The sequence below is a fragment of the Phragmites australis genome, chromosome 22 (assembly GCF_958298935.1).
Source record: "Phragmites australis chromosome 22, lpPhrAust1.1, whole genome shotgun sequence".
NCBI classification, from domain to species: Eukaryota; Viridiplantae; Streptophyta; class Magnoliopsida; order Poales; family Poaceae; genus Phragmites; species Phragmites australis.
In genome coordinates this window covers 6,793,088-6,818,166 of record NC_084942.1, presented here as the reverse complement: position 1 = coordinate 6,818,166, position 25,079 = coordinate 6,793,088, and the positions used below count along the sequence as shown (strand labels likewise).

At 47.3% G+C, this 25,079-nt stretch overlaps 1 protein-coding gene across 3 annotated transcripts; it reads right to left on the bottom strand.

Annotated features, from left to right (window-relative positions):
* Positions 1-276: 276 nt before the first annotated feature.
* Positions 277-7,306, bottom strand: LOC133904869 (glutathione S-transferase-like). Of its 3 annotated transcripts, none has more exons than XM_062346494.1 (10): positions 7,167-7,306; positions 6,989-7,082; positions 6,213-6,254; positions 4,731-4,816; positions 4,573-4,644; positions 1,751-1,804; positions 1,568-1,643; positions 1,265-1,326; positions 862-921; positions 277-753 (listed from the first exon to the last, which is right to left on the bottom strand). In XM_062346494.1, the coding sequence occupies exons 2-10, from the start codon at positions 7,068-7,070 to the stop codon at positions 652-654; spliced, it is 636 nt and encodes a 211-aa protein (XP_062202478.1). In that variant the 5' UTR covers positions 7,071-7,082; positions 7,167-7,306; the 3' UTR covers positions 277-651. The 3 variants fall into 3 exon arrangements, with proteins under 3 accessions (XP_062202478.1, XP_062202479.1, XP_062202480.1); XM_062346495.1 differs by having other exon boundaries at positions 6,989-7,076; positions 7,167-7,298; XM_062346496.1 differs by lacking the exon at positions 1,751-1,804 and having other exon boundaries at positions 7,167-7,298.
* Positions 7,307-25,079: the final 17,773 nt, after the last annotated feature.

Here is a 25,079-nt window from a genome sequence, read left to right as displayed (position 1 = left end):
TAAACCTAGCCCCACCCAAAGCCCGAACCCTAACACTCGGAGCCCTAAACCTCAGGGTGACATGGAAGCAGCGGTGGTGACGAACGGCAGGACTCGACCAAGATTTTCTTCGTTTTCAAGCGACCAATCAGGAAACATTCCGATAAAATAACCAGCGCTCGGTCTCTTCTCGCAGAAATTCGGAGATTGTTCCACTTTAATGTGCCCCCACTAAGTTGGGGAATTGAGAAGATTTTGGTTGGATTAGGGAAGAACTAAGGGAAGGGATTCACCCAATTCATCACAATCTCGATAGTCCATTATTACAGGTGGGGTTGGTGCTTACATAGACAGACACATTCTGACGCTCTGGACCCACCAATCAGACTGTTTATTTCCGCTGGTACCCTCAAGAACAAACACCCCTCAAGTCTACATGTAAGTTATTGACTGCGCCATGACCTTTTCTCACTGAGAGGTTTAGTGCAATTATTCTCTTGTACAAGAGCAAGCTGCTCTTGTCATCCATGGATACTGGAAGAACCAGCAACTTTATTACTACACTGAAATTGCTGCATGCATCTCGGCACAGAAATTGCAATTTCCACATTACTTCAGACATCCTACACTCAAACTGCTGCATGCATCTCGGCATTGCTTCGAATTTCTGTATCAGGACGATGGAGCGTCTGGCTGCTTTTCAGGAACAGCAGCTTGAAACGCCGGAATTTCCATGTAGGCTTTGTAGAATCTCTCCAAAAGAGGATATTTTGACTGCAAAAACAATTGCTTCTTAGCATTACTGTTTGAACACGTAGTTTAGGGAGTTTGCTAAAAAGGAACTATTTTACGTCTAGGAATAACAGATGAGGAGATACGTACCATATCAATTTGAAAGCGCGTCACGCCTGCATGGATCTGGGGTGCAAGAAACACATCCGCCTGTCCACAAGCACATAACAGACAGCAGCAGACTATTCAGTAACATACAATGCACAGTACAGTAATTTAAGTATCAAAGTTCATGTTAAATTGATCATCAATCATAGAAGAGAAAGAAATGCATGTATTACAGCTATAGCAAAAGGCAGAGCCACTGCATCAGAAACTTGTTAGGAACAAGTAAAATAACTAACTTAAAAACATGTACTTTGGAGGAAAAAGCTATATGCAGTGATCATGGTTATCCTGACAGTGATTGCAACACTACACTTTGGTTACCAAGTAATTTGTCTGGACAAAAGCACTATTTATCACGAAACAATCTTTCGTTTAAAGCACTAACCAATTGGACTTCGTCTCCAGTAGCATATTTACTGTCACACCCTTCCAGAAGTTTTCCAATTGCTGAGACAAATCCAGTGGAAAGTAAGAGTGGACCAACAAAAAATGCAGTAAACAGTAGGGGAAACAAGAAGAGTAGGGAAATATAGTGACAGGCCAAATTTATTAGGTGTTACAAGGAAACACCATTTGTTATGGTACACTATACTTCTCGCTAATTTAAATAAAAAGGTTTACTCAAGGAAAAGAAATGATATGACATGACAAAACAAAACCCTCAATAATGGAGTGCAACAAACCACACCTCTAAATCCCTTGTCGATGTAATGCTGAACAATCTGAAGGCTCTCATTGGAGCCTAACTTGCCGTCAGCCAGACCCTACCATGGGAATAGCACCCAAAAAAAAAAAAAAAGATAGCACATAGATTATTGCATCAATACTGAACAATTTTTCATCAACAATTGCTGGTTGTGAATGAACCCACAATTACGGCGTAACATTGAAGAGGTTGAATACTCGAGCACACTATATTTGCAATCTGCAGAAAAGTAAGAAAACATTCATTTATCCACATGGGATTGGCAAGTTACAGTCTTACAGATTGATGTGTATACAGAAACAAGCAAACAAAAATGGGCATTATCTAAACATGAAAGGCTTGTGACGCTGTCGGTCCTTATGTGTATACAGAAACAAGTAAACAGCAATGGGCATTCTCTAAACATGAAAGGCTTGTGATGCAGTCGGTCCTTTGTCGCATTACGTGCTATTCAACAATAAGTGTTAGATGCAAAATATAAAAACTTATTTAATACTTGAATCACCTGCAGTCTCATAGTTTTGGAAACAATAAGAAAACTTTAGCTTCATACCATTAGACAGCGTATTCTTGGGATTATCCAGTGGTAAGAATCTCAAGATAGATTTTCCAGCCGAGCCAAATTGTTTTATTTAAAAGTCAAGTCGTCTAATTTCCTATCTACTAGTTTGAACAACTCAATTTATCATATAAATGACCATTGAACCCTTTGATGGAGCCTCATACAGCTCCTCTATGATCAGAAAAAGGGATAGGATTTATCCCCTGAATGCCTAGGTCTAGAACTATCTTCAACGGTTTGTGTAGCCATAAATTTTATTTAATCATTGGTGTTGACTTTGTATACTATTCAGTTGTAGTTGTAAATACACAATCTTATTATAGATCCATTGTAATCCTGAAATTCTATAAAAATGGAAGAGTAAAATACATCGGCAGTCCCTAAACTTGTTCAGGGGTGCCACCTAGATCCCCGAACTATCAATTTGCAATTTCATGTCCCTAAAATTGCTAAGTGGTTCACTCGAGGTCCAAATTTCCATAATCAACGTTGATCCATGTCACTTGAACTACTTAGCATCTACGTGGCCACATAGTTGTTAGGGTGTCGATATAGTGTTGCCGCCGTGGCGGAAATCCGCTTGTCGCCACGACTCCGGCGTGTATGACGTCCGCCATAGCGATGTGGTGTCATCGTGGCACCTCTTTGGCGTCCTGTGGTGACCACTCACAAAGTGGCAGGCGTAATAGGTGGCGTCGAAAGAGGAAAAGCGTACATGTATAATCTCGAGTGAAGCGGCCCAATCCACTTGTCTCCGCCGAGCCGCAACCCGCAAGAAGCCTTAGCCCGAGCCACCTTCGCTGCCGCCACCGGGTTGGTCGCCCTCCGCTCGCCCGCCGCCCGCCCTCGCCTAGCCATCCCCCTTCCGATCTCGCCCAGCCGCCGGGACGGTCGCCGTCTCCTATCCGAATCTCGCCCGCCTCGCTTGACGCCGTCTCCCATCCACCGCCCGTCGCTCGGTTTCCTCTGCCCGCCCATCCACAGTGGCCATCCATGTCACCCGATTTTGCCACATCATCAACTTACTCATCGTTCTCTCTCTCTCTCTCTCTCTCTCTCTCTCTCTCTCTCTCTCTCTCTCTCTCTCTCTCTCTCTCTCCAGTTCATGCATGAGCAGCGGCGAGCACTATTCCCAGCATGGGAACAACTTGTTTGAGGGGTTCCTTAGCGGAAGGAAGCAGGAGAGGTGGCTACACTGCTCAAAGGCGCTTGGATAGGGCAACAACGAGCCTGGTGGTCCTCATCGGATTAGGATATCGCAGCGCCGAGTGGGACGATGCACCGAGCAAGTGAAGAAGTGCAGCGATGTCCCTGTCAGCAGCGACATCTCGCGCGGCCTCCGTGGCGCCCAACAATTCGGAATGCGACACAAGCGGGTCCCAAAGCTGATTACAACATGAGGATTGATTTGAAGCGGCAATTTTCAGATGCACTCGGCTGATCGATTCCCATGGTGCCCAATTGTAGGAACGTCGGGTTTGATCCGCCCATGATGAAGCCAGCTGATTGGTATTTCAATGAGCAGACACCAATAATCGCCAAAGACTTGCATCGTAATACGCATACCAATTTGCAATGACTCTTGGTCAAAGCGAATTGCTTGCATCTTGTTGTGCTTGTCGGTACCATGGCCAAAGAACTGCCCGAGCCCAGCCAGCGGCCCTCATGTCACTGCCACCTTGACGTGCCCGTCCAAACGCTACCATGTTCAGTGCACGTCCATCCAGCCCTTGGAGGCCCTGTCGGAACCTTGCCGACTTCGACGCCACCGTGTCGCGTGCTGCATCACCGACGGTGGAGGGAGGAAAAAGTTAAGAGGAGCGCAAAGGAGGTGGCCGGCCGCCACTAATTCGTCCACCCTTCCGCTGCAACGCATTGATTGAGTGCTTTCTAGGCCGCCACATGGAAGTGGCTCCCTCCTCCGCATCTTCCTCAGGTGTCACAGAGGCTCGCCACTACAGAAAGGAGAGAGATGTGCCACCAACATGAGGACCCCACAAGTTAGTGTCCACAATGGCACATAGTCAGCATACCACATAAGCAATTAGGACCAATTTAGTGGAGCTTCAGCTCCAAGAATTCTTAGAGCTGGTCATCCCTAGCTCAAAAAAATTTTGGAGCTGGAGCTGTGGGCAGATTGAGGGTCTTTAGTTTAGACATCTTGTTCTTATTTTAGACTGAAAATAGATATTTAACCCATTTTATTTTATCCTACAAACTTTAAATCCTATATAGATCTCGAAGCTAGAGCTCTGTCAAACAGAATCTTAGATGTTGGTTAGGGAGGTCTGAACCTCGAGTGAACCCCTTAGCAAGTTTAGGGATTTGAAATTGCAAATTAATAGTTTAGGGACCTAAGTGACACACCGAACAAGTTTAAAGACTGCAAACGTAATTTACTCGAGATAGAAACAGGAACTTGTACCTGAAGATTAAGAGCTTTTCGTTTGAGATCTTGAGGCAAAAGAGGGTGCTGGGGATATTTGTCTTCGAGATACTAATCAACAGAAAGCAAGTCATTTTTTTAACAACATTAAACCGCCAATTTATAGATCAAGATATCACAGAAGAAGTACAACTCACCAATATGATTGCAAGAGAGTCAGAAACAACAAAATCCCCATCTACAAATGCTGGGACATACTTGATTGGGTTGATCTTTTCATAATCTACAGCATGATCACAGTGAAGAAAATTCAAACTATTATAGGGGCTACCCATGAATTCATTATATCTTGAAAGTAAAAGAAAATTACTGCTGGTTTTAAAGTCACATGAGCTCCCCATGAAAACAGTACAGGTCGTAAGAAAACTGTAAGCGCAGCCTTTCATATTGAAGTAAAGGCAGATTCTTCATGTGTTGACATACTACAACTACGTCAATTAGGACTACTGACTACCGAGCCCTGGAGAATTGCTAAAACTTCCCCCTATGTGAACATGCATATTTTCAGAATGGCTTGTGTCATACATTGGTGAAAGGGAAATTGAACTTTGCAACTTGGCTTCAACTCATAACAGCATTTGCCTTGACTTCATCCTAGCATAATGATTACTAGGTGGTAAGACATAACAGTTGAGCAAGCTATTTTCCACTGCAAGTGTTTCTGTGCTTGAGCAAAAGAAAAATTATAATGAGCGCAAAGCAATTGTGTTAGGTGCAAATCAACCCTTCATGTGCACAATGAATTATGTATAATTCGGAATTTTTCTTGCAGAAAGAACAGGAGCATTTATTTTATCTGGTGCTATGGAAATGGATCGCATGCGTACGCAATAAATTTAGAGTAAACATCACGGTGCAAAGTGCAACAGGATGTCTGAATACCCAGTGTTATGTGCAAACATTGCCCATACCTGGTTTTTTCTGCAACTAGCGACCGATAACATCGTGCAAAACATATTTTACTCATAATTTAGAAGGTGATCTGTTATGACCGGTCAGTACTATAGCCGGCGCAAGAAAGGTGATGAGCAACCGAGTCAGGTTAGAGATAGAGTCCAGTCGGTTTGAATGATTTGAGTCAGTTTCGGTTAGGAGTTTTGGTCCAGTTCGACTAGGAGATAAAGATAGGATTAGTTGGTTTGAATCAGGAAAGAATTAGGAATAAGAATTAAGAAATAAGAGTTAGTTTTGAATTAGAGATAAAGTAGTTTGAAGGAGAGTCATTATAGGCCGGCTGGGATCCCGAAGGGGCTAATAAAGAATCAATCTATCCTCCTCCTATCTCTCTCTCTACCCTCACGTCTGCTCTCTTCCTCCCTCTGTTCCCCCTGTTTCTTCTCTGTTTGCACCTGCCGTGAAGGTGGTCACGGTGCCCACCAGCAGGTCATTCAAGCCAAAGCCCAAAGTGCAGCACAGGTACCATCTAAGAAGCATCGGCCATATATTGATCAGATTTGGCAGTAGTCACTAGGCTGAATACATTTTTTATGTTAATAAGTTACCGATTAACTAATCAAGCCGAACAATTATGACTATGATAACCACTTCTTTTCCGCCATTGTCACACCATTCAGGCAATAAGACGATGTATGTAATACAATAAATTTATTAGAGCTAACCTGGATCAGTCCGTATCACAGCCCTGTACTCATAATCCACACCTTCATTACAGAGAAACCAGTGTAATTAGCTCATAGAAGGGTAAGTATTAATAACAAGCAACCATACTGTAGGCTTTAATCTCAGCTTTCTGAGAGGCAATAAAGCTTCCTTTATCGAAAAAAAACTCAGCTTTCTTTAACTTCCAGTCAAATTTCAGTATTTCTGACTTCTTAGCATTTAAATAATTACATTCTGATCGCTTGTCGGATGTGCATATCCCTCTGAATTGATAAATTGGACCATCAACATGCATCCGATAGATTTCTGACAAGTAACCTAGCACCTAGTCCCACAACAAATGAAGATTTCCATAGTCAAAATCACCATGAGTTACTCATGTAAGTAGTAGAAACATTTGTCATAACAGGAGCTATCCCTGTAGTCTAAATATTCGGGGTTTTTTTTTGTTGCAAAAGATAGTCCAAATATTTTGACAACCCCTAGAGGCATTGCCTCCTAAAAAATCAGTTCCCCTGAATCATACAAATTATTATCCTGAATTCAAATACAAAATACTTGCCAATGGGTGCCTTGTTTCTGGTGATTATGTTTCATGATATAAACAGTAACCTGCAACAAGATACTAAACATGCATATTCTGTAGAATCAATAAAATCAAGAAAACACAACTTTATCCCCATATCACAAGTAACAAGACCCTTTTTGTCTAGGCACCGGCCGGGGGGGGGGGGGAGGGGTGGAGAAATTAGAATTAGCGGTTTGGCTCACATACCTTTGAGATTGAGGGCGATCCGGACTCGGAAGGAGCAGGAGCTGATCCACGCGCTGTACAGGATGGGCTTCGCCGCCGCCATGGCCGCCTGCTCCTGCTAAAACGCAGCAGTGGTACAAGCTGATTGCTGAGCGAGCGAAGCCAAGAAGAGGGCAGGGAGTGCAACAAGAATGCTTGCCTTGGATTTGGCTGCTGCGCAAACGCAGGCGGTGAATACCGAGGAAGATGAATGGGTGAAGGCAGAAACTCAGAAAGGGACGGGCAGAGGCAGAGTGGCAAACTATCCATCGAAGCAGGCTGGCCGGCCGGCCGGCCGACTTGTCGGTACTGCAAAGAAATTTTATATGATCGTTACTTAAAACATTTTTATAAGACTCTAGTCTATACTATTTTATATCTACGTGCAATTGAAAGAAAAGATGATGACATATGACATGTATAAGAGATGATTTTTCTATAAAATTGGGTATTATAGAATTTTTTTCCTTCAGTATTAGGACGTCCAATGTAGATATGTTTAATCAAGATGTATTTTGTTAAAAAATCTAGAAAATTGCTACAAATTCAAAAAAAAACTACACATTCCAAACAAAGCCTAAAATTCCATACAGCAAGTCCACTCGTTCATTTTTGAAGAGGAGGTGATATATTAGGTCTTGCCAAGTGTCAAGAACCTACAGGCAAGTGGGTACATGATGGACCAACATTCGTATGACTTTTAGGGCCCTAATTTGTACAGTTAAATTTCAAATCAAAAGCGTTAGATTTTTCACATAAACAACCACCATAAGCCCATATAGTATTGTTCAACTTTCTAGTTTGAGCTCAAAGAGATACACTAGGACCTGTCAGCTTTAAAACCCAAGTATTCTCACTTTCAGTTCAAACTCAATAATTGTAACTCCAAAGGTAGAAAAACTTTGAACTCCAAATAAGAACTTTCAACTCGAACTAAAGCAGTTTTAACAAGACTTTATGAACTTTGAGCTCAAATCCAAGAACTTTGAACATGAAATTACGTCTTTTACCCATTAAAACCAGCATAGGTAAAAGGGCATTAGACCCAGACCATCTCCAACGGTTTCCCTTCAGGGGCCAAAATCCCTTCACGACGGGATTTTTCTTCCCTTCAGCGCTCCAACGGTTTCCCTTCACGGTTCCCGTCACGACGGGATTCCCAGAGTCATTCCCTTCAGAACGGGATTCTCTCTCCATTCCCTTCGCGATTCCCCTCGAGGGGAAGCTGTTGGAGATGAGAGGAAATAAAGGGAATGAGAACGGGGAAGTGAATCGGGAAGGGAACGAAATGAAGGGAATATGGTTGGAGATGGTCATTATGGTGTGAGAATGCCGTCTGGGTCAATCCTGCTTGAAGTGTGGTGTTTTGCGTAACTTTGCAACAAAGCAAGTGTAATTATGCGAAATAGAGAAAAAGGTGTAGGTATATGAACTTTACCTAGAAAAATTTGTGAAATGGAAACAAAAATATATAGTTTTGTGACAATTTATAAAAAGAAAAGAAGTGTGGATTTATAATATTTACTTATCTTATCTTTGCGCATTCAGAATAAGCTGTACGTAAACGAGGCTAAAGTATATTAAGTCCCGGCTTGTTCTATGGACCTCCTGGTAAGAAAATAAAAAAAAAAAAAAAAACCTTGTATGAAACACAATGATTCAAACTGTAAAAGAAACACTTGGTCTAAAAGAAACACAATTTTGAATTTCAAAGATGCCAACAAATGTACTAGAACTTCTAGCCATAGTTCAAAAACCGGACCGGTTCACCGGTTAAACCGGAAAACCTGGAACCGACTATCTCATTGGTGTGGTTCGCTTCGAAGACCGACCATGCAGCCAAACTAGTGTGAACCACAATTGAAATCGGTTGAACCACAGATTTTTGGACCAAAACCGCTAGAAACCCGTTGTATAAACTGGTGTGTTTGGAAGCTGAGACACCTGCCAATCCGCTAGTATTTTAGTTGTGAGTCGGTTGAGTAGAGATTATTTAAGTACTTTATGAACCGGTGGTTTGCTGGTTAGACCTGAGAATGTGAACAGGAACTTCACCGATTCGCTAGCTCGTCCGGTTTTTAAAACAGGTTCTAGCATGACATATTAACACCTATCCCTTTCCTTGTTGTCCAGCCCGGTCAGCCTAGTAGGCAGGATTCACAGGAGAAGCCCAGGAAAAGGTTGTTGCGTGGGGAGCTTTTTTACTTTTATATTTCAAAAATAAAAAATTCAAAAATAAGTGTCCACTTGAAAAATTACAAAAATAAGCTATTGTCACCCATTAATAAGGAGACAGGCACATATCACCCGTTCAACGGGCGAATTGTTTTAGTAAAATAAATCTATCACCCATAATAAAAAATATCATGTTTCATTGCTCTCAAAATTTAAAACAATTTCGAAATAGTCATGAAAAATTCTGAAAAAATGGTGGTGTAAAGGATACTATGATCTAGCTTAAAAAAATTCAATGAAATTTGTTTTTTTTTTGTTCTTATTGTAAAAGTAATTGTTTGAGTTGAAAATTATTGGAGAGGTAGATTATATCATCCTCTACAACATACTTTTTTCAAAACAAAATTGATTATTTCGATAATGTTTGAATTTTGAGACCATTGGAATGCTGCATTTTTATTTTTTTAAACCTATCGCCAGTTGGAAGTGCGACAGACACCTATCACAATTTCAACTGGCAACAGTAGCCTATTTTCAATTTTTTTTAAACGGATGTGTAGTTTTGCATTTTTTTATTTTTGAAATATAAAAATAAAAAAATCACACACACCCTAGGAACAGCACAGAGCACACGGAGGTGGCACGGTGGCACGTAGGCAGGCGGCCCTAGCGTGTGGCAGCAAGCCGGTGAGGAGAACAACGGCGCGGCAACGGAGGAGAACAACGGCGCGGCAACCGGTGCTCGGCAGGGGAGGGTGGGGAAGGAGCAGCCGAGCACGACCAGCAAAGTAGTGGCAACTAGCAGGCCGAGCAGGTGTGCAGCGACAACTAGCAACAGAGCAGGTATCTTGACCCTGGTCATGTTGTAAAAGTGTGAGGATGTGGTGTGTTTGACTTATAAGGAATTCCGATTTGCGAATTTGAAGCAACTGTAAATCATTGGTAACTCATCGTAGGATACATATTTTTTCAAGCAATACAAGTACTGCTCGCGTTAGTGAGAGCTCAACTCGACCAGACCAGATTTTAATCGTGAGGAAATAGTTGATGGTACCCCAAACCGCGTGCCGATTGCTGAACGCAACAGTGAGAGCATGAAGAGGGCTTATTTGTTGAATTGTCCACACTCAAGCAGGGTTCATAAGTTTCTATGAAAAATGATCTAACACTGAGAGAAATATATTTAGAAGCCTTAGTGATGAAAAATCATGACACAATTTCAAATTTTACCTTTAGTAGCATGTTTCATTCTTTTGTAATGTTTATAAGTCTTTACAACTTATGATTATATCACTACTTTGCTCATGTTGATCTCTAGATTGCTACATGCACATTTATAGGCACTTCTTTGTCATATTTTGGAGATTTTGGATTGAACAAGACGTTTATATATGTTTGTTTGATATGATTGTCACGAGTTATCTTTGTTCGAAGAGCGCCCCTTCCTATAGTTTTGTCCTAGGTACACCACCGCCACCCTCTTTTGTAAATGGTGATTCATGTCTTATATCTATTAGGGTTAGTAGAGGTGTGCTATAAGGATTTCTTTTCTTCTAGGACGAGGACGTTTAATCCTACTAGAAGTAGGACTCTAAATGTTTTTATGCTGCTGATTTATGGTATTAGAAATTATACAGACACTACACCATGACAGAGAATCTAGCACAATGCAATTGCCCTAGAAAAGTGCTTGGGGGTGGCAATGCATCTGCCAAGGAAATGTATTCCCGGCACTTACCTGGTAGTTCTCTGCCCTAGCTGCTCAGAGCATCCCCGGCAAATATTCGATCTGCAGGTAATCTTTCTACACCAGAATCTATAGAGCATCCCCGATAGTTAGATGTTTTACTAGAAGTTAAAGGGTTTTATGCTATAGTAGAACTTAATGTGCACCACACAGTATAGTTTCCGTAAACTGAAATTACATATTCTGCAAGTTAAAACAACCACCAAATTATATATTCGATAGATATTCATCACTACACATACAACATTTTAGGTTAATTCTACATCAACTCATATTAGATTAAGATTCTCCAAGGAATTCCATTCCACAAATACATAACTGCCAAGTATATGTTCCATCTAGGACACAGCACAATACACATGCATTTGTACTACGATACATACATAAGCACACATGTAGTTTTTAGCGTTCGTACAAACGAAGTTAACATTGTTTAGCAAAATATTATAAAGTGCATTGAACTATTTCCAGCCATATTGTACGACAATGGTCTATCATCGGTAGACAAAAGACTTCAATCAACAAACGATACCTTCAACAACCCTTCCGGTTAGGACCTGAAAAATAACGGTTGGGAAGTCATAACCGTAAAACTTCCATTTTACCCATGCAAGAAAAATCTAGTGAAATTAATGAAATGTAAATAAGTGAACATCGGCTAGCAATTGGTAAAATAATATGATGTTTAGTGAACAACAATATGATGTTAACTCAATCATTGCAAGCAGCTACCATATCTTAATATAAATAAACAATTAGGACAACACATAAGTAAACTCAATCATTTAACCACAAATTTTAGTCTATCAAAAGAGATAAATTACATAACTACAACATGGTATCAATCTGATTTTTTGGAACTAGGAATTTCTGTAAAAAAAATCAGATCCTTACCATGAACATGGCTACCTTCTTGTTGTGCCAGTGAATTCTGATGTTCTTTTGCTTGCAGATTATAATATATGCGATTACATTAATTGAGGCAAGAAAGTTAAGGTGCATTACAAACAAAAGTGAGATGGATGATTACGTGCTTTTATGACCATGCAATAGATCGCCCAATAGCATCAGAAATAAACTTCATATGGACATTTCCAAATCACCAGGACTTGGTCCCTTCCTTATTAACCGAACAAACCCGTTTCTTTCAAGTCCACGTACATGCGACATGAAGTCACCTTCATTTATGGTTTTCTCTGTCTACTATGGATGTTCTTCAACTGCATCCTGAAGTGCTTTCTATAAATTCGAAAACATATTAACTAGTTCTTCAACTACTCTGATGTGCTATTTTAAAAAATACTTACAATTGTAGCTTGTCCTTCTTCTGAAGTAAGGCCATTTTTATGAGTATGTGTTTCAATATACACCTCATCTCGACAATGATGTATTTTTGCATGATGAGGAAAGAAATGATGGTTACATGGCTACTAATGAGCCAACAGAGGATGAACATAATGGAGGTACATATATTAGAAAGCTCCATGCCTCTACCTCAGCTTTTAAAATGAATATTTTACACCTTATTCATTTTTATTTTATTCTCATCCAGATGCTACTTTAAATGATGGACAAGAAAAGGCTAAAAAAAGGAGGGAGGAAGCACACTAAAAAACATAGCATTTGGAAGAGAGGAGACCAATCTCCAATTCAGATGGAGATTAATGAATATGGTCAACCTGATGGGGATAATGCTACTTTAACTGATGGACAAGAAAAGGCTAAAAAAGGAGGAAGGAATCACACTAAAAAACATAACATTTGGAAGAGAGGAAACCAACCTCCATTTCGGATGAAGATTAATGAATATGGTCAACCTGTTGAGGATAATGCTACATAATTTTCTAACTTCATAGCTATGATTGTGAAATCGAAGGAATTTTCAATTAGATATAAGGATTGGAGGTTGGTTGAGCCAGCACAAAAGTTAAAGTTGTGGAAATTTTAAAGGTATTATCTAAATCCATCATAAGTGTATACTGCAAATTAATATGGTTACCTTCTACAATTTTTGTAATTCTCACTGTGCGTCATTTTTGCAAGCAGTTGTTTTATGAAGTAGATGATAATGTGCAAGATTGGGTTATGGAATCAGCTGTCAAGATATGGAGAGAATTTAAGGATACTTTGGAGAAGGTACATTTTGATGAGATAGACTGATAAAGAACTTCTTGCTGATCATGATGAAAGAGTTAATGCTTCTGACTGGAAATAGCTTATCAATCATTGGAGAAGTCCCCTAGCCAAAGTAAACCAAATATCAAACATAATGCTTGTATATCAAAATATCAGTTCTATTTATTGTTGTCATTGTTGTAGGAATGTAGTGAGAAAGGAAAAGATAATCATGCAAACATGCTTGGGCTACATACATCTAGCAGCAAGAGTAATTGTTATAATAATAGCCCTCTATATGTTATTACTCATAGTCACTGTTATAATGGCTTGCAAAGTTTACTTCTGTCACACCCATTTTTCCACTTTTGTTTCCATCTCTCTCTTTCTCTCTCTCTCTTTGAATCTCTCTCTACCTTGTGGACCTTGCCTATCATCTCTTTCATCCACCCCCTGATTCTCCTCTTTCCTTTCTTGGAGCAGCGGGCGCCCGTTTGCATCCCATCATCCCCGCGTGTGCGTTTAAGGGAGGCCCGAGTTTTGGTAACCAAAGCCTGTATTGAAGACCGCAATCACACCGTGATCAATCTCCCAGTCTATTGCACGACGGAAGAAGGAATCCGAGGCAAATTAGCCGCCCATTGCCTTAAACCCTAGCCGACCAGAGCTCTCCTTTGCCACACTGCACCCGCACCAGAGCATATCGTCGAGTTCCAACCACTGCATTGAGCGCTAGACGTTGCCAAAGTTTGCCAAGCTCCGCCATCGACGTCATGTCTTCCTGGTCTTCCTCGACGCCATGCGAGCCTTGAAATGCATTCACCGTCGCCAGCCTGAGCTCCTCCGTCGTTCGTCGTCATCTCCCGAGCGTCGCAATGACCTCCCGTTCATCTCTGATGATGCGTTGCCACCATGAGCTCACCGTCGAGTCGTCCCCACGTCGAAGAAGAGGTAGGCGCCCCTTCTGTGGTTAGATCTTGTGTGATAGGCTAGGATTAGATGATAGATAACGGTTTGCTCAGTGTACATCTCAGCTATCCGATCCTTTTTAGACGCCATAGATTTAAATATTTGTCGACCGATTCAGCATGCCACGTCAGCAGGCCACGCGTGCATAGATGTCCGACGTGGCGATCCTAGTCAGCTGTTACGAGCCGAGTCAGCAACCTAGTTAGCTAGATGATGTCATCCTTGCGCGGTAATTTGGTTTTTCCGTCAGAATATAATTCTAGTAAAGTCGATAATCCAAAAATTGGTTTTTCTTTATTAGAAAAATTCAGTAAAAATTAGATAATTGTTTTTACAAGTAGAATAAATGTTGTGATAGGTTTAAAATTCTATTTTATTTCTGCAATTAGTTTTTAGTGTTAAAAATAGTGCACATAATGTTAGAATAAATGTTGTAATTTGGAAAATATTTTTAGAAAACATAGAATAATTCTAATAATGTTTTAAATATGTTTTCTTTGGTACAATAAATTCTTTTAATATGTTTTATGCATATAAAATTAGTTTTAATTCCTAAAAATGTAAATAAATTATATAAGATTGTTATAATTAGTTTTATGTTGAAAAATAATTCCAGGAAATTGCAAATAAATGGTTTAGGCCTTTTACAAAATAGGTTTAATTCAAGAAAAAGTAGTTTTTGCCTTTTTTTTTAGCCATTTAAAATTCATTTATCTGTAGTTTTCGCATTGTGGCTCCGATTTGGGTAGTTCTTGCTCTCAAATCTTCCTAAATCATGTTGTAGCTAGTCCTAGCATTTATTTGATGTGTTAGCTTTGTTGGATTGTTCTTAGTGTTGCTTGTTTTGTTCGCGCGTAGAGGAGTTCATCCAGGAGGTGTTCAAGAACGTTCAAGACCAGGACTTCGGTGATTTCGAGCAAAACTTCAGAGAAGGCAAGTGTCCTTGAACATATTGCACCTACTTTTGGAAATTATTTGTTTTACAAAATGCATGGTTGTAAAATTTGTGACCTATGAGTAGGGTTTGCTAGCTTCCCCCGATCTTCCTTGTAACCTTAGTGTTATTTTCATGTTATGGGTAGAATGTGCTTAGTTGTGCTTACTTATGGGTAGTATAGGTTTGATTAATTGATTAATGATATGAATGCTTAGACACATGGAAAGTAGGCCATGTTTGGCATGTTGGTTATCACGTGGATGTGTTCGAGGCAATATTGTGGGCTTTTGATGGATATTTGGTGATTGTGTTGGATGATGGCGGTCTTGCCTAGACTATGTTAAGGACCAGTTTGTAGAGCAACCACCTATGAAAATATTACAATCACAAGCCTGGTATGGGACATGCCTAGCCGAGTAATTTTCTATCCTCTTGGTATAGTGAAGATCATTTGGTGATATATGGACGGAAGGGTGTACTTCTTGGATCCACAAGGCGCAAGAGGGGGCTTCTGGAGTGGAGGGTCTACTCTCACAGCAGTGAAACCTCAGCGGATCAACACGTACTGAGAGTGGCGATGGAAAGGCTTTGCAGTGAATTCCTAGCACACACCTCGAAAGTGTGTAAGAGTCATCCGTCAGTCAATGGGTACTCGACAAAATAGGAAGACACGTCTTGTGGGTAAAGTGTACGACCTCTGTAGAGTGAAAGCTGATATACCAGGCGTGCTCATGGTCATAAGTGGCATGGACCCTCACATGATTAGTCGGGTGATTTCGGGTTGGTTTTTAGTTGATTCTAATGGATCACAGTGGTGAGAACTATGATTCGAGTTGTTTAGAGGTGGTTGGAACCTCGATTGTGGAGCAAGATGATTGAAACATTGGCTTAGATTTTTAGAGAACCTTTCACTTAGTAAATATGTTGCCTTTATAAAAGTTTTACTATAAAATGGTTATAATGCAAATAAACCCCTAAGGTGAGCCTATCTTGACTTTAGCCCACATGCCATATTTTCCCACACTTACTGAGTATTCCATATACTCACACTTGCTCTCTCACATCATCTTGTTGCTGCTCAGAAGATGAAGAATTCAAGGATTTCCCAGAACATGAAGCTAAGTTTTAGGCGGGTGGCTTTTTGGTCGATTGCTTGTGGAGCTAGGCGTCACGCTGAGTCTTTTGCTGCTATGTAATTTCCTTTTAGACCCTTAGGGTCGTTGATGTAATAAATTAATGTTGTAATAATAGATATTGTGTCTACTACTCACTTATGATGTCACTATGGGTCCATTTGGTTGCCCGCATGGCCCTTGCTTGACTCGTATTAGTGAGCTAGACTCATTTCAACCAGGCTGTGTGTATGCATTTGTCGGAGGGTGAACTCCTCAAGCAGAGATCCGGAGGGACCCCCTTTGAGATTAGGCCGGGGGGATGATTCTGAATCTGTTTTGCGGGTGAAATAAATGGGCGTAAATGCCATGCAGGTGGAATGGAATGATCGGATGCAGAATGCAGTAAATGGTCAGGAGGTTTTTAGACAGGTTCGGGCCGCACTGAGCGTAACACCCTATTCCTGTGTGTATGCTATAAATGCTCTGAGAATGTCTCTCAGAGATGTTGTTGGTTACAAGAATATTTGTCTAGCCTAGAGCCTCGGGCTCCTTGTTCTTCAGTGATCTGAGCTTCTGTGCTTGTACTGAACCTTTGTCTTCTTCCTCGGCTTCCTCTCCTCCAACCTTCTCTTACTTCGCCGAGGAGCCCGCCCCGCCTTAAATACTCGCCGGGCGGTAGCGTGCTCAGAAAGGGAGGGCACGAGTTCCAAGACGCCATAAATGGAAAGCAACCATCATGGGCTGCTGCGAGAAGTGACGGGGAGGGTTGAAAATGCGCCCCCGTCCGATCTTGTTCGTCATCATGCCGTTCTGCAATGGGCGCCGCGGAGAGGGCCCACCGGGTAGCCACTGACCAGCCCGACGTGCCCGCTCGGTCTTGTATACCTGACACAGCAGGGCGGTAGACGGGGCACCTTGGGCTTCGCGATGCTATCCCGAGGTGTGCCGGATGTCCCGCGATGGGACCCGTGCATTAAATGTCCTCACGGCTCCCTGCCAGGCCATAGCAGGGACTGACAACGGGCGTGGCAGGAGCAGTTGGAAGTGACAGGCAACGCGCCCTCTTAAATATGGCATCGGACCTTTCACTGGTTGACACCTCACCGTTGGACCTCTGTGGGGGCCACCGGCGAAGGACTTCTGAGGTCCTCGGGGAACCGAGTGCTCGGGGATCACTGTTCACAGCCCTGAGCACTTCGAGGGAGGGGCAAGTGGCCATGGAGAGGGTGGCGCCGACGTGGCAACAATCGGGGACCCCGAGCGCCTCTGCTGAGAGGGCTCGCAGGGGACCCAGTGCCCGGCCGTCGTCCAGCCAGGCCGCAGAACCCCTCCCGGACGTGCTAGGAAGCGCCCGAGAGGTGATCGAGCGGCTGGAGGCGGCCGTGGTGGGGGAGCGAGCACAGCTCAAGAGGGATCACGCCGCCTTCATCGAGGAAAGGGGGCGCTTAGAGGAGGTCGGTCGGCTCCTGGAGGCCCACATCGCCTCGACCCGCGCAACCCATGAGAGCGCGATGCACGCGGTGGCCGAGGAGCGGGAGGCCCTGGAGGAGGTGCGCGAGGAGGCCGTCGCCGCGCAGGAGGAGGCCAACCGCTTGGGGGAGATGTCACGGCGGCGCGCCGCGGAGGTCCTTGCGTGGGAGCGGCTGGTCCGTGCTCGGGAGGAGGCCATCGTGCGGCGCGAGAAGACTGTGGAGACCACCCGGGCTGACTTAGCCCGCCGGAACGACGAACTCAAGCGGAGTCGCGCCGAAGTCCACCGTCGGGAGGAGGAGGTTGTGGTTCGCGAGACTGACGTTGAGATCACGGCAACGGCTCAGGACGCCCGGGAGGAGCAGCTTACTTGTCGCGAAGTGGAGACTGCCTCGGCGTCGGCGGCCCTAACTGCTCGGGAGGAGCAGGCCGCCAAATAGGAGGCCGAGCTGGCCGGCCGGGAGCGGGCCCTTGCTGCCCTCGTCGAGCAGGTGAAGCGGGGACAAGCCGAAGCCCCGGCAACCAGCGGCGTCCCGACCAGCGTAGCCGAGGGGTTAAGCCTTGAGGAGCGGCTGCAAATCGCGAAGGACGAGCTCGAGACCGTTGTCACCGAGTGGGCCAACGTGAAGCTGATGATGCGAGACATCCTTCGGCAAGTACGGAGGTCCGTGAGGGTGGCCGGGCTCGGGCGAGTCAACGTGGGCGAGAATGGGATGGACCAAGAGACCATCGGCCACATCGCCCTCGGCTTCGAGGAGATCAGCCGGCGCCTGAAGGCTCTTCCCCGGGCTGTGCAGGAGTTGGCATCCTGGGAGGGGCGCGCTCTGGCCCAAGCGGTGGCCGAGCACGTACTGGCCTGCTACCGAAGCCGAGACCCCAACTTCTCGCTGGAGCCAGTCCGGCAAGGGGTGGTCGAGGCCGAGGAAGGGGCCGCCCGGGAGGCTGTCCGGGGCGTCGCCGCCGAGGTGGCGGCGTGCTTCACGCGGGAGCCACCGCCGGTACCGAGCAGTGGTAGCAGCAGCGAAGACTCCTCACCACCTTTAGAGCCCGCCGACCTAGATTAGGCTTTTGTCTTTTATTTCTTGACCTTTTGTAAATATGGGAGTGATCCCTCCGAGTGGTTCTTTTTTAATATAATAGAAGCCATTCTTTGGGATCGCAACTCCGATATTTGTCTTGATGTCTGATAAAGTCTTTTCCGCTTTTCACTTGATGTCCCGAGGAGTACTTAGCTGAACCGAGCCCGACCTTCCTCCCCCGAGAACGAAGTCGCCCCGACCACTCATCGTAAGAGTAGTGAGACCAATCCGCACGTTCAGCCCCCGAGCCCTTGCGAGTCCGCAGCGGTTAAGTCAAGAGACAAAGGCACGAACTTCTTTGCTTGGGAGATAGGTCGATCCAGCACGGAGCACGCCACGACCAGTGAACATTTTTCCACTTTGCGACCACTCAAACAAGCAGACCGGAGACACGTGCGGGCGGAAACGCGACCAAGAGTCCCAACGGTTTGGTGGTGTCCGGGCTAGGATGGACAGGACCGAGCATCGACAGCCCGCCCCCAGGGTCTAGGTGTTCCCGACCACTCTTTGCTCAAGCGGTAGGATTACCCGAGAACCTCAGAGGCTCGGTAGTGCCCGGGGTACTGTCAAGCTGGCCGAACACCACGACCACAATGAAGGACTTCGGTCAGACATCGTCGTTCGTACGGTACACCCGACTATTGTCTGTTCTGTCGTTCCGGAAAAAGCGAGCACGTGGGCAGGGTTTTGTGCGCGAGGAGACCATCTCGCCGAACAGATTAGAATGCAAGGGTCCCGAGGACAACTCGGGAACTATAGATTGCTGAGTAAATAAGAATGTAAACTCGTATGACTTTAGCCACTCACCGGACAGCTATCAGCCTTTCGACCGACCGATCCAGGAGGGGTATGTGCTCCGAGCTCGGGGTGCCCGGGAACTTGGTTCCCTCGGACGGAGCGCCCGAGCATTGGAAAGCATGAGAGGGAGCCAGGGGCCAGGCGGTCCCGACCACTCATGCTCGAGTGGTAGGACTGCCCGAGGACCCCATAGGCTTCGAGCAGCGCCCTGGGTATGAAGGCCCTTGCGGTCGAGCTGCTTTCATTCTTGGTTGTTGATCTATAAGCTTTAGAAAATAGGAGAAGATTCTTTGTTAGGTGCGCTCTGTTAGTGCGGTACTCATTATAGACTAATCTCGTTTTTGACCCGAGACCTCTCGAACACCCGAACTGGCGAAGTATACAGACAGAGGCATAACCCAGAGGTCCTATGGTTCGGTGGCGCCCGGGAAGGACTGACCAGACCGAGCACCGACAGCCCGCCCCTGGGGTCTAGGCTCCCGACCACTCTTTGCTCAAGCGGTAGGATTACCCGAGAACCCCAGAGGCTCGGTGATGCTCGGGGTAGTGCCATGGCACCGGACACCACAGCCTACCACAACAGACTTAGGTCAGCGGCAACTGTCTGAGCGCATACCGATCGGGATTCTTTTATCAACGGGAAAAATGAGAGAGCATGTTTTTCTCGCATAATTGAGCATCTCACTAGACAGATTAAACATATGGATTCCAGAGAGAAAATTTGAAATAAAATTTGAAATAAGAACTGGAAAATGAGGGTATATATTGACAGTTTTGTACAAGATTGGGTGACTTACATGGTTGGTGGTAGCCCCCGGCCAACTTGGGCGGGGGGGACCCCCGGCCTGGTTGGCCCGAGCACAAACATCTCCATCTAAGGATAGAACTTGTGCAGGTGCTCGATGTTCCACGAGTTTGGGAGCTGCTGCCCATCCTCCGCAGCCAGCCAAAATGAGCCTTGTCGCAGGACACCGATCACGGTAAAGGTGCCTTCCCACATGGGGGACAGTTTATTCCTTCCTTCGCGCGATTGGACGTGTCGGAGAACTAGATCCCCAACCTCGAGTGACCGGGCCCGGATGTGACGCTGATGATAGCGCCGCAGGCCTTGCTGGTATCGGGCTGCTCAGACGGTGGCACGTCGCCGGTGCTCTTCCAAGTAGTCGACGTCGTCGCGCCTTCGCTGTTCCTGTTCGCCTTCGGAGTAGGAATGCACCCGAGGGAAGCCAAGAGTGAGCTCGGAGGGGAGGACCGCCTCAGCGCCGTACACGAGGAAGAAAGGAGTCTCCCCGGTGGCGCTACTTGGCGTGGTCCGATTGGCCCATAGCACAGCAGGTAGCTCGTCGATCCACCCTTTTCTGTGCTTTGCGAGCACGTTGTAGGTCCGGGTTTTGAGCCCCTTCAGTATCTCAGCATTGGCACGCTCGACCTGCCCGTTGCTCTGAGGATGAGCGACAGAGGCGAAGCAGAGCTTGATGCCGAGGTCCTCGCAGTAGTCTCCGAACAGGGCACTTGTGAACTGAGTGCCATTGTCGGTGATGATCCTGTTCGGGACGCTGAAGCGACTTGTGATACCGCGGATGAACTGAAGCGCCGTGTTCTTAGTAACCTTGATGACTGGAACCGCCTCCGGCCACTTGATGAACTTGTCGATAGCGACGTAGAGGTACTCATAGCCCCCGATTGCTCGGGGGAATGGACCCAGGATGTCCAGCCCCCAGACCGCGAAGGGCCATGACAGGGGGATGGTGTGAAGAGCCTGAGCTAGCTGGTGAATCTGCTTTGCGTAGAACTGGCACGCCCTGCAGCGCCGAACCAACTCGAAAGCGTCCTGGAGAGCTGCAGGCCAGTAGAAACCTTGCCAGAAGGCCTTCCCGACCAGCGTGCGGAACGATGCATGGACACCGTACTCGCCCTCGTGGATCTCAGTGAGAAGCTCACCGCCTTCTGCCCGGGTGATGCATTTCAGGAGGACACCGTCCGTGCCGCGCCGGTAGAGACCCCCGTCTACTATGGCATAGCGTTTGGACTACCGTGCAATCCTCTCAGCAGAGGCATCATCCCCGGGGAGGATATTTTCTTTCAAGTACCCTCAGATCTCGTCGATCCACGAGGCATCTTGAGAACCGCTAGCAAGCGCAGCGCACTCACCGGGTGGCGGTACCCTGACGGGGCTCCCCACTGAGGGTGCCGCCTGGGTTCCCTCAACTAGGCTCGAGGGTTCCCCTTCGTCCTGGTCGGCAGGCAGGACAAAAGGCCATGTGAGCCTTTCTTCAAAGGCCCCGGCAGGGACGCGCACACGGGAAGAGGCCAGGCAAGAAAGGTCATCGGCCAGAGCATTGTCACTATGAGATATGTACCGCAACTCCAGACCATCGAAGTGCCTCTCCAGCCTCCTGACTTCAGCCACGTATGCCGCCATCTGAGGATCCGTGCACTGGTATTCCTTGGATACTTGGTTGACCACCAGCTGGGAGTCTCCCTTGACCAGCAAGCGATGAATCCCGAGGCCCACCGCGGCTCGGAGGCCGGCAATGAGGCCCTCATACTCCGCCATGTTGTTGGTTGCTCGGAAATGCATCTGCACAACGTACCGGAGTTCTTCACCCGTTGGGGAGGTGAGAACCACTCCAGCCCCCGCGCCTTTCAGTGTGACGGATCTATCGAAGTGCATAACCCAGTACCCGGGCGCATCGTGCCCGGGATATGCGGAAATTTCTTCATGGTCGATCTCGGGGACGGGTGTCCACTTTGCCAGAAAGTTAGACAGGGCCTGGCTCTTGATCGCCTGGCGGCTGACAAAGTGCAGATCGAACTCCGCCAACTCCACTGCCCACTTGACGATGCGCCCAGTGCCTTCTCGGTTCCGGAGGATTGGCCCCAGCGGATACGTAGTAACCACCGAGACCTTGTGCGCCTGGAAGTAGTGGCGCAGCTTCCGTGAAGCGACGAGCACGGCATAGAGCAGCTTCTGGGCTTGGGGATATCTTATCTTGGCGTCTCGAAGGACTTCACTGACGAAGTACACCGGTCGCTGTACACGGCAGGCCCGGACCGTGGCTTCACCCGAGGGCTTGTCACAGCCCCCGAGCTCAGTGGCGTGGTCGGGGCTGGCCGAATGTTCGGGCTCGACTCCCTGGTTGGGAGGAGCCAGGTGCTCGGGCTTGACTACCTGCTCGGGAGGAGCCGCGATAACTGTAGACTGCTCGGGGGCGGCCGGGAGCTAGGACCCAGCACCTTGCCCCGAGCCCTCATCACGCTTCGCTACCAGTACCATGCTCACGACCTGAGGTGTGGTCGAGACGTAGAGCAGTAGAGGCTCACCCTCGGAGGGGGCCACCAGTACGGGCGGTGAGGTGTGGTATTTCTTCAAGTCGTGGAAGGCCTGCTCGGCCTCCGGCGTCCATTCGAAGCGATCGGTCTTCTTTAGGAGTTTGAAGAGGGGGAGTCCTCGCTCCCCGAGCTTGGAGATGAAGCGCCCGAGGGCCGCCATGCAGCCGGCGAGGCGCTGAACTTCCTTAAGTCGAGCCGGGGGTTGCATCTGCTCGATGGCCCGAATCTTCTCTGGGTTGGCCTCGATTCCTTGGCTGGAGACCAAGAAACCAAGGAGCTTGCCCGCGGGCACCCCGAAGACACATTTCTGAGGGTTGAGCTTCAAGCGGGTAGTGCGGAGACTGTTGAAAGTCTCGGCCAGATCTTCCAGCAAGGTGGCGCGGTCTTGGGATTTGACCACAAGATCGTCGATGTAAGCCTTGACGTTGCGGCCAACCTGCGAATCAAGGGTAATGCGCACAACGTGCTGGAAAGATGACCCAGCGTTGCGCAAACCAAATGGCATTGACACATAACAATAAGTCCCCACCGGAGTGGTAAAAGAAGTTTTTTCTTCATCCTCTACGGCCATGCGAACTTGGTGATAACCAGAGTTTGCATCTAAAAAACATAAAAGATCGCACCCCGCGGTTGCATCTACAATCTGATCTATACGGGGTAAGGGAAAAGGATCTTTTGGGCAAGCCTTGTTTAAGTCGGTGTAGTCGACGCACATGCGGAGCTTGCCGTTGGCCTTCGGGACGATGACTGGGTTTGCCAGCCACTCGAGGTGGAGGACTTCTCGGATGAAGCCGGCGTCAAGGAGCTTACTTACTTGCTCCTGGATGAACTCCTGGAGCCCGGGCGCCTGCCACCAGACTTTCTGTCTCACTGGCCGTGCGTCCAGGCGCACAGCAAGGTGGTGCTTGATCACCTCCCTAGAGATCCCGGGCATATCGGATGGCTGCCATGCAAGCACGTCGATGTTAGCCCGGAGGAAGGCGATGAGCGTTCTTTCCTATTTGCCGCCCAGGTCACTGTCGATGCGGACGATCTGGGAAGCGTCTTCGCCCACCACGACCTCCTTCGTAGGAATGGAGGTGTCGGCAGCGAGTCGGGGTTTGGATGAAGACCGTCCCAGGCCCCCTAGGTGTCCTTCGACCTCGGCCCGAGCAGAGACCAAGGCCGAGTATAGTTGCTCAGCGCATGAGGCGGTGCTGCCGGTCTTGACAGGTACAGAGATGGGGCCTGCTGGGCCCAGCATCTTAACCGTGAGGTAAGCATAGTGTGCGACCATCATGAACCAAGCGAGCGTCGGGCGCCCAAGGATGGCGTTGTAGGGGAGGGGGACTTCCGCGACATCGAAGATGACGTTCTCCGTCCGAAAGTTGTCCCGACTCCCGAATGTCACGGGCAACTCGACCTGCCCGAGGGGCAGGGTGTGCCTAGGCGTCACCCCGTAGAAGGGGAGCGACGGCTTTAGGTGCCTGGAAGGCACCTGCAGCTTCTCGAAGGCCTCCTGGGAAAGGAGGTTCAGGCAGGCACCCCCGTCGATCAGCACTCTGCTGACCTTTACGTTGCAGATGGTGGGGGACACTACCAGGGGTAGTCACCCCACGCCTACAGTACTCGCGAGGTGGTCGGCCAGGCTGAATGTGATCGGGGAGTCCAACCATTTCAGGGGCCTTGCGGCCTCCGTGCTCGGGGTTGCCGAGCACACCTTGCACCGCATGGTCTTGCCACAGCGGCGGGAGGAGGGCGTGTACGTGCTTCCGTCGATGAAGGCGACGGTGTGCTCAGGCTCCTGGAAACCGAGCTCTTCATTCTCGGGGGCGGCTCTGTCGTCGCCGCCCCTGTGGGGCTCTTCGCAGTCCCTCTGGTGCCGCTCGATGAGGCCTTTGACCGTGCGGCACTCCATGAGGTCATGCCACTCGGTCTGGTGGATCTGACACCACTTCTTCGGCTCGGGCCTCGTAGGAGCGGGGGCCCTTGCGGGGGCAGGAGCCCTTGCGGGAGCCGGAGCCCTTGCGGGCGCAGGCCTTCTGTCGGCGGCCGCCCGGCGCGCTGGCCGGCGGTCATGCTCCTCAGCCGGCCTACGGGCAGGGCCCTGAGCCGACGCGACAGGGAGAGCCTCGTGCCTTCTTCTCTTTTTCTTTTCTCGCGTGTCAGAGCGGGAAGGACCTGGTTGATCGGCAGCGGGTTGCTTAGGGCGCGGAACGTGCCACGCCCGAGCCTCTGCCGCCTTGGCGCACTTGTTGGCCAACGTGAAGAGTTCCGCGGTGGTCTCGACTTCGTGCGTGACTAGCTTTTCGAGCATCCACTCGTCGCGAACACCCTGCCGGAACGCGACGATAAT

Excerpts from the sequence above, each read along its gene's own strand:
- LOC133904869 (XM_062346494.1), bottom strand. The coding sequence starts at position 7,070 with ATGGCGGCGGCGAAGCCCATCCTGTACAGCGCGTGGATCAGCTCCTGC. Across the intron at positions 6,255-6,988 it reads GATCGCCCTCAATCTCAAAG|GTGTGGATTATGAGTACAGG; the intron begins GTATGTGAGCCA and ends TCTGTAATGAAG. Across the intron at positions 922-1,264 it reads CTGGAGACGAAGTCCAATTG|GCGGATGTGTTTCTTGCACC; the intron begins GTTAGTGCTTTA and ends GCTTGTGGACAG.